Here is a 10,000-nt window from a genome sequence, read left to right on the forward strand (position 1 = left end):
TATATCTGAGGGTAATAAAGTAAGCAATGAATTGCTTTTTTCATGGAGCCCTCGAAAGGGAAAATTGTCAAAAGAAAAGGTATGAAGAAAGACCACAAAGAATGAGTAAATGCTAACAAACAATTTTATTAAAAAAAAGACGAGGAAAGAAACATCATTATAACAAACATCATATTTATAACAAATAACACGTGTTTTATATAAATGCGGAGAGAGAGAAAAAAAAAGAAAAGAAAAACAGAATATGAGAGTGGATGATAATTATAGAGAGGATGAGACAGAACAAGGCATGCAGTGAAATACAGTAATATCATATGACATAACATAATATGGTATACTAAGCAAAATTTGCAAAAGTTCCCATCAGGTATTCAAGACACCTTTTCTTGAACACAGTAAAACTTGTATGGACATTAAAACTAGTTAAGATGTTGTTCCAGAGGCAACCGCCAGAGTAAGTGAGACTCGATTTGAACAAATCAACTCCAGGCAGTGGTACCATAATCTTGTTGTTGTTACTTATTGTACTTAACGAATCGCTGTTTTAGAGACGGAGGAGCAAAACCAGACATTTCCTTAAACATAAAAGGCGCCTTATTACGAATGAGTTTCCATTTCAATGGCAGAATACCCAAGTCTTTGTAATCAGAGACAGTTAATGACGAAGATTTCAGATGTATCAGCTTTAGGGCTCTTTTATGTAGACTCCTGAATTGTTTTAGAACATTCTCATTGGCAGAATCCCATATTGTTGAGGCATAATTTACATGTGGTTCGATATAAGTATGGAAAAATATTTTACGGCAATGCTTGTTTAAGAAATGTTTGATTCTAGATAGTTGATGAATCTTTATGGATAAAGTTTTACAAGTCATCATAACATGTTGGGACCATGACAGGTTATTGTCAATAATAGGACCGAGTACTTTGTGATGACTGACTTCCTCAATCATCATGCCATTGATGTACAACGGAGAGCGGGTGGGCAGAAGGCTTTGGCGTTTTTGTCTTGTGGTAATGACAATGTATTTCGTCTTTTTCGGATGTAAGCACATGTGATTAAGTTCAGACCATGTTACTGTATCATTTATACTTTGTTGCATGAACAGCGATATTTTTTTTCTGTTCTATGATGCTTAGTGTGTATTGCTGTGTCATCTGCAAATAATTCACAAGATGGTTCAATAAATAGGGGTAAATCGTTAATATAAACTGAAAATGAAAGAGGTCCCGGAACAGAATCTTGGGGAACACCGTAATTTATGGGTAAAAGCTGGGATTTGACTCTATCAACTGAAACCATTTGCTTTCTGTCACACTAAAACGAAGACATTTAATTTAAAGTATTGTGAGATAATCCATATGCTTTCAGTTTCCTGATAAGAAGAGTGTGATCAATATTATCGAATGCCTTTGCAAAATCTACAAAAAGAACATCTATTATTTCGTTTTAGTTAACATTGGTAAGCCACTGATCAACGAGGATGGTTAGTGTTGTATGACAGGAGTGGGTTGTCCTAAATCCTGATTGACTTGGATGAAAAAGACTAAATTAATTGAAATGGTTGAGTATATGTTTCTTTAAATGATTCTCTAACGGTTTATATAGTATAGACAAAAAGAAATTGGCCTATAATTAGAGGGATCCGAGCGATTACCATTCTTAAACATGCGTATAACTTTCACAACTTTAAATGCCTTTGGAACCTGATATTTTTTATATACATAAATTGTAAACGTAAGTCAGTGTTTCAGCGACAATAAGAGCTTTAAAAAAAAATTCTGTCCACACACACACACACACACACACACACACACACACAGAGAGAGAGAGAGAGAGAGAGAGAGAGAGAGAGGATGTATGGAAAGCCAATGACCGTATCAACGTGGCTAGGGGCGCTGTTCAATGGCCACCACAGGGAAATGTTTGACGCAAAACGAGACACTGTCGGTGACTTAAGCCGCCAGTGACGCAGACACAAAAAAAAATAATAAATTTTGGGGAGGGAGGGGGGGCTGAGGTGGCTGACCGATTAAAGATCGAGGGATAACACAATGTCTTCCCACACCCAGATTTCAAACGATGGCGCATGTCCAGTTAAATTGGCTTTGTTGACTGCGGCAGACGAACTCGGGGTATGGCTGTGTAAATGAGACTCGAAATAAACTAAACTCAATTGAACGAAAATAAAAAGGTCCTCGATCGTGACAAACAGAACTCAGTGTTAACAAACAACATCAGCCCACAGGAAAAGGAACCAATATCCAGAGCACTGCACTGTTAACTGTCGCGCAGTGCCAAAGTGTCAAGGCACGATTTGACCCCGTTTCTCTCTTCATATCTAAATGTATCCCCCAAGGGAGAGCGCGTCGCTACATTACAGCGCCAGCCACTGTTTTTGTATTTTTTCCTGCGTGCAGTTTTTTTTTGTTTGCTTTTGGTTTTTTGTTGTTGTTGTTTTTTGTTTTTCCTATCGAAGTGGATTTTTCTACAGAAGTTTGCCAGGAACAACCCTTTTGTTGCCGTGGGTTCTTTTACGTGCGCTAAGTGCATGCTGCACACGGGACCTCGGTTTATCGTCTCATCCGAATGACTAGCGTCCAGACCACCACTCAAGGTCTAGTGGAGGGGGAGAAAATATCGGCGGTTGAGCTGTGATTCGAACCAGCGCGCTCAGATTCTCTCGCTTCCTAGGCGGACGCATTACCTCTAGGCCATCACTCCACTTATTTCATATATATATATATATATATATATATATATATATATATGTGTGTGTGTGTGTGTGTGTGTGTGTATGTGTGTGTGTGTGTGTGTGTGTGTGTGTGTGTGTGTGTGCACTATCGGGAAGCCTTAGCCACCTTCTTATTTTGTACGGTTGGTTTTTCATGATAAACCAACCGTCTGAGAATAATGCACAGCACTGTAATTGGTGCATTAGGGAAGACTTCATGAAATATAGACATTTCGGAGACCAGTACATTTTGGGGCAATTTCTTGTAAACGGCATGGGCTTTTCCAAAAAGCAGTTACCAGAGAACATTTGATACTAATGTTAAAGTAAACCGAGAGGTTGGCTGTTTGTAAAAACCAAACAATCCTTATATTTTATATATATATATATATATATATATATATATATATATATATGTTTCACCACACACACACACACACACACACACACACACACACACACACATATATATATATATATATATATATGAATGTCGAGTACCGTCGAGCTATCTATTCTTAGTTTGACTTGCAGTGTCCAGTTGTTTTTTTTTTCTGTCTGGATGGCAATCGGCTACATCCGGGCTACATCCGGGCATCAGCATAAGGTGTGTGCCGTTCATTTTGCACGCAGCCGAAATCGTTGTTTGAAGTGGCCATAAGAGTACTTAAATACACAAAATATTGAAGGCAACCAGGTAAAAAAAGCTGTATCTGGATGAACCCAGGTCGCGTGTGCAGCATGCATCGGCGTTGGTATGGTTCCCAAAGCCCCCAGGGAAATATATTGTGTGACAGAAACTTATACGATTCGATGCAATGCAATGGAATGCTTTACCCCCACCCCCACCTCCCAGCCCCCAGCCCCAATTGAAAAGCCCGTTGTCGGAACACAGCCGGCCCAAGACAACTGACATCGGGCTAAACTGAAAGGAAAACACGAGCATCAATTTTCCCTCCGCTTTGACCCCCCCACCCCCTCTCTCTGTGAGCCACTGAAACAGCTTTCACGCCTTCCTTTTTCTCTCTCCCTCTGTGTGTGTGTGTGTGTGTGTGTGTGTGTGTGCGCGCGCGCGCGCGTGTGTGTGTGTGTGTGTGTGTGTGTACTGACATCTGATACCTTGTGGTAAGAAGTAAGATAAAAGAGAGGTTTGAAGTGTCAGTCCAGACTGAGGTCGAAATGCGGTGTACAACTGACTGCTGTCTACACGACAGCTGTGAAACTTCGTGGTTGAACGTGAGCAGTTCAAAGCTTTGTCAGCTCAGCACAAGCCCTGATTGGGTGAGAAGGGTGGGGGTAAGGGGGTGAGTGGAAGGAGAGAGAGAGAGAGACAGGGGGCGAGGCAGGAGAGGGGTAGTGTGTGTGTGTGTGGTGGTAGTGGGGAGGATTCCAATGACAGTTTGATGTGCCCCATGATGAAACCGGCCGACTTAAGTTCGTGCTGGTGCTCGAGCTACCCAATACCAAAAGTTAACATTACCCACATAATTAAAAACGAATCATAAACACACACACACACACACACACACACACACACACACACACACTTTTAATCCCTCAAGCCTTATTCTGTTCATTTCTACAGCAGAACTCACCATATAAACCACGTCGATCAGATCTGCAAAACGGATCGAACAGCAGCGCTGTTATTAAATCTTCTAAAATGTGAGGAATGGAGACGACAAAAAGCACTAGAAAACTGCACAGGATTGGGATAAAAAATGAATCGAAAAAAAAGGGGGTGGGGAGGGGGGTGGGGGGTGGGGTCAATAAACCGCTCTTTGTGGCAAGCCCCGTTCAATCTGAGCAGATGGAAGATACAAAGATATAAAAATAACATAAAAACAAATACACAAGGCAAACATCTTGAACATCATGAGTCTATCTCTCTCTCTCTCTCTCTCTCTCTCTCTCTCTCTCTGTGTGTGTGTGTGTGTGTGTGTGTGTGTGTGTGTGTGTGTGTGTGTGTGTGTGATCCGACGATACTCTGCGCATCGATTTTTGTTGTTGTTGCTGATTCTGGGGTAGGGTAGGGATCAAACTTTCACTTCTTTCAAATCTTTCTACTGAAAAGGAAAGGACAGGATCGTTAAGATATTGATGAGTGAGAATGGGAAAGAGAGAAAAAAAAAATTATGTATATAGTTTGTGTCAAAACATGAATGTGTCAAATTGCTGAACCCAAAATGACTTTCTTTCAGTTCAGGATTTCAAAAAAAAAAAAAAAAGAAGGAAAGAAGAAAGATCAGTTCGGACGAGCCCTGCATTTGCGATTTTGGTCCTGATACACAACGTCAGTTGTCCGAACTTTCAAAGTGATTGATTCTGATTGCAAATTACACAAGAACTCCCGCTCCCTCCTCCCCTTCCCTCCTCCCCCTCCCCCCTCTCTCTCTCTGCATTTATATGCGTGCATGTTTGTGTGTCTCGTAGAACAACGGCAGATGTGTAAGTCGGCCAAAGTGCTAATATCTTCACCGTTGGAAAAATAAAGATTCATTCATTCATTAATTCATTCTGTCGATCCAGACATATTATACACAAACACACACCAACAGAGAGACAGACAGACAGACAGACAGAGACAGACAAATAGACAGACAATAACGCTGGTAGACGTTTATTTGATAAAGAACGAAGAGACAGGGCCTTCAAGACTCACTTGTGATACACGCTTTATCCAGCAAAGGAATCATGAGAAGAAGAAAAAAAATGAGGGACCCCGCTTCCTCTTTACTTCATCATCACCCTCCCTCCCTCTTCCATCCCTCCCCTCACAACCCCCCCCCCCTCCTAAAAAACCCAAACAAACAAAAAAACCCCCAACCGTTTATTACCATACTGACCAAAACGAGCAGTTGAGTATGGGAATGGAGATACACTTAACTCTCTCCATACAAACGGCGAAAGATACGACGTTTAACAGCGTTTCTCCCCAATTACCACCATCAAAATATTACAAGCGGAAGGCTCTTACACTGAAGAGGTGAATGCTGACAAAGAATACCACAATTCTGACGACGGAAGCTAAAGGTTGGATCATTCAGACACCCACTGGACATCCGAGGGGTCTGTGTAGAGAGAAGAGAGGACTGGCCGTACTGAGTGAGTTAATGCGCGGTGGAAGGGAGACAGAGACAGACGGGCTGACTGCACACTAACAAAGGGAGACAAAAGGGGGAGGACAAGGGGGCGTGGTCGGGCATGGGAGTAGTGGTGGTGGTGGTGGCGGTGGTGGGGGTGGTGGAGAAGAAACAGGAAGAAGCAAAAGAAGAGAGGAAATGATGATGATGATGATAATGATGCTGATGACGGTGAGGATGGTGATGAGGGTGCTGCTGCTGCTGCTGCTGCTGATGATGATGATGGGTGAGGAAAGTGCGCAACCCTGTCGCTGGTCGAGACCTCTCTGCCGATCGACGTGTCGACACCGCACGATCTTTCACCATGACTTGAAGAGGAAGAACATGCCACATGGGGGGGTGGGGGGTGGGAGGTGAGGGGGGCTGAGGGGGGGGGAGATAATGACACAACATCTGACCCCACGCAACTGAGAAACTGTTTTGTGTCCAAACGACACGCAACACTCATGTCACAAAGTACGCGCGCACACACGCGCGCGCTCTTGCACACACACACATACACACACGCGCGCGCGCACACACACACACACACATACACAGGCACAAGGGCACACACACACTCGCACATGCAGAGAGAGAGAGAGAGAGAGAGAGAGAGAGAGAGAGAGAGAGAGGGAGAGAGAAGGGGGGGGGAGAGATGCAGATATGACAGAGAGAGAGGGAGAAGGAGAGAGAGACAGACAGACAGAGACAGACAGACAGACAGACTGACTGACTGACGGACGGACCAGGCAGACAAGACAGAGACAGTGAGAGAGATGAGAGACAGCGCAGACACAGAGACAGAAATACAGGTGCTCTCTCTCTCTCTGTGTCTCTCTCTTTGTAACTGTCACACACACACACACACACACACACACACACACACACACACACACACACACACACACTCCCACCTCTCTCTCACTCTCTTTCGTCTTGGCGCTCGCTCCTCTTCTCCCTGAAGTTAACGAAGAAGATAATGTCAACGTCCTCATAAAAAAGCTGAGGGCGGAATATCCAATCACGATCATACTTTGAAACGATGAGAAAATATGACCCGAGAAATTCAAGCCGGGGGGAGGTGGGGGGGTGGGGGTGGGACAAAAGACGAGGTGGTTCAAGGTTTCAATTAAAGCAGAAAAAGAGGACAGAGTGAGGATTGAGACACGGGTGAAGGAGGAGGGGGGGGGGGTCTATGGAGACGTAGAAATACGATCAAGGAGGGGGGGCGAGGAGGGTGTGGGTAGAGAGAGAGAGAGAGAGAGAGAGAGAGAGAGAGAGAGAGAGAGAGAGACAGACAGACAGACAGAGACAGACAGACAGAGACAATCAGTTTGCAAGCAACACTTTAGCTGCTCTTACAAAGCCAAAGCAGACAGAAATGCATACTTATTAAGAAAAGAAGAGACAAAAAAAAAAAAGAAAAAGAAAAAAGAAGATGCAGACACACTCACACTGACACGCACACAGACAGACAGGACGAACACACAGACAATCAGATTGACAGTCAGAGGGACACACACACACACACACACACACACACACACACACACACACACACACACACACACACACTGTACTGTACAGATACTACTAGTACAGAAACACACACACGCACACGTGTACACACAAGTACACACACACACTCACACACACACACACACACACGCACATACACACTCACACACACACACACACACACACACACACACGCACACACACACGCACACACAGATGCGCGCAAAACAAAACAAAACAACAACACCAACAAAGACAAATGATGAGAGAAGAAGGAAGGAAAGAAGTAAGTGGAGCTGACCCAGACACGTCATGGCTCTCAGTACAGCACCCAGACCCATTCAGGTTAATATTGCTGCTGACAAAACACCACGCTTCTGGCATGGCGCTGGTGCCATTGTTTCCTCCTGATGACTGCTTTCTCCCAGTCTGTCTCTTTCTCTGTTTGTCTGTCTGTATATATATATATATATATATATATATATATATATATATATATATATGTATATGTATATGTATATATATATATATATATAACCTCCGTCATTCTGATTCCCTCGCATCTTTTAAATCTCGTCTCAAAACTCACCTTTTCCCTCAGCAGTAAGTTCAATTGTGGCAGGTCTACTTCCTTTGCGTTAGCTGTACTTGACTATGTATGTATACATATGCATGTGTACATAACTACATGCATGTATATGAATGTGATATTGTGTGCGCGTGCGGTTATGTAAGTTCGTGCCTGCCTATGTGTGCGTATGTGTTAGGGTAGCTGTTAGATACACATGTATTGTTAAAATGTATGTACGCAGTGTGTGTGTGTGTGTGTGTGTGTGTGTGTGTGTGTGTGTGTGTGTGTAGTCATATTTTGGTGTGTGTATGTAACATAGATGTAATGTTTTATGTTAACAATAGCGTTTTTGTAAAGCACCTAGAGCAGATTTCTGGATAGTGTGCTATATAAGTATCCATTATTATTATTATTATATATACATATATCTTTTTCCTTCTCTGTCCTCTGTCTGTCTCTTTCTCTTCACTGGAGAGAAGGAGTAGGCTGAACAGAGGGAGAGAAAAGAGAGTTTCAGTAGCTCAAGGAGGCGTCACTGCGTTCGGACAAATCCATAATTATACGCTACACCACATCTGCCAAGCAGATGCCTGACCAGCAGCGTAACCCAACACGCTTAGTCAGGCCTTGAGAAAAAAAAAAAGACAGAACAGGATGATGGTGAAAATTACCTGGGGGAACATAGACAAAAGTGCACAGACATAGACAGAGAGAGAAAGAGTAGTAAAGACACAAGGGGCGGGAATGTGCAGAAAAATGACCTGCCGCTTCCACGTTTTGATGTGTCACTCTCACTCTCTTAATTATATACAGAAACGTTCTTTCTCAGCTCCCCCCCCCCCTCTCTCTCTCTCTCTCTCTCTCTCTCACACACACACACGTAATACATCCCTTTATCCATCATTTCTATTCCTTCCATGCACATTCCTATACACTCCCCTCCCCCCTTCACCACCCAACACCCTGACAAAGCACACACACACAAACGTAATTCCCCCACCTCTTCCTTAAGATTCTATCCCTTCCACGCACCTTGCACCAACTCCTTATCATAACGATAAGGGGGGTGGGGGGTGGGGGGAACTTCCCACGATTTCTCACAATGTGAGAGAGAGCGTGGGGGCAGCCCCACCTCCCCCTTTCCTCCCCCTCCAGAATTTCTCACAGTTGAGAGGAAACGTGGGAGGTGAGGGGAACGACCACACTTTCTCGCAATCCCAAGATTTCTCTCACTTTGAGGAAAAAATCGTGGGATTGCAAGAAATCGTGAGCTGACGGACGCAATAGCCGAATGGTTAAAGCGTTGGACTTTCAATCTGAGGGTCCCGGGTTCGAATCTCGGTGACGGCGCCTGGTGGGTAAAGGGTGGAAATTTTTCCGATCTCCCAGGTCAACACATGTGCAGACCTGCTAGTGCCTGAACCCCCTTCGTGTGTATACGCAAGCAAAAGATCAAATACGCACGTTAAAGATCCTGTAATCCATATCAGCGTTCGGTGGGTTATGGAAACAAGTACATACCCAGCATGCACACTCCCGAAAGCGGAGTATGGCTGCCTACATGGCGGGTTAAAAACGGTCATACACGTAAAAGCCCACTCGTGTATATACGAGTGAACGTGGGAGTTGCAGCCCACGAACAAAGAAGAAGAAGAAGAAGAAGAAGTGAGCTAACACTCCTTTCTCGACACCCTGACAAAGGGGGACACACACAAACATACAGCCACCTACCAGTTTGACGTATCCCGAGCCGTCCAGCAGAAGGTTCTCTGGCTTAAGGTCCCTGTACACGATACCGCGACTGTGAAGGTAAACGAAGGCCTCCACCACACAGGCCGTGTAGAACCGCGTGGTCGGGTCGTCGAAAGAACCCCTTAGACAAAAACAGAATAAATAAAATAGGATAAAAAAACAACAACAACAACACAAAACATAAGACAAAGAGATGAAACACTACCTTTAATAGTTATATCTATATATCTATATCTATATATATATATGATAGTCGTGTCCGACTATAACCATCAGAACAGCAGAGGAGGCAACTGCTG

At 43.8% G+C, this 10,000-nt stretch overlaps 1 protein-coding gene across 3 annotated transcripts in view; it reads right to left on the reverse strand.

Moving 5' to 3' along the window:
• The window catches only part of LOC143289706 (cGMP-dependent protein kinase 1-like), a 362,793-nt gene that overhangs the window by 16,850 nt on the left and 335,943 nt on the right, over window positions 1-10,000 (reverse strand). For all 3 annotated transcript variants that reach the window (XM_076598769.1, XM_076598760.1, XM_076598778.1), the window contains one exon: window positions 9,681-9,822. In XM_076598769.1, the coding sequence (XP_076454884.1) occupies window positions 9,681-9,822 (142 nt within the window). The remainder of the gene's footprint in view (window positions 1-9,680; window positions 9,823-10,000) is intronic.

This window comes from Babylonia areolata, chromosome 1, assembly GCF_041734735.1.
Source record: "Babylonia areolata isolate BAREFJ2019XMU chromosome 1, ASM4173473v1, whole genome shotgun sequence".
Classification (NCBI taxonomy): Eukaryota; Metazoa; Mollusca; class Gastropoda; order Neogastropoda; family Buccinidae; genus Babylonia; species Babylonia areolata.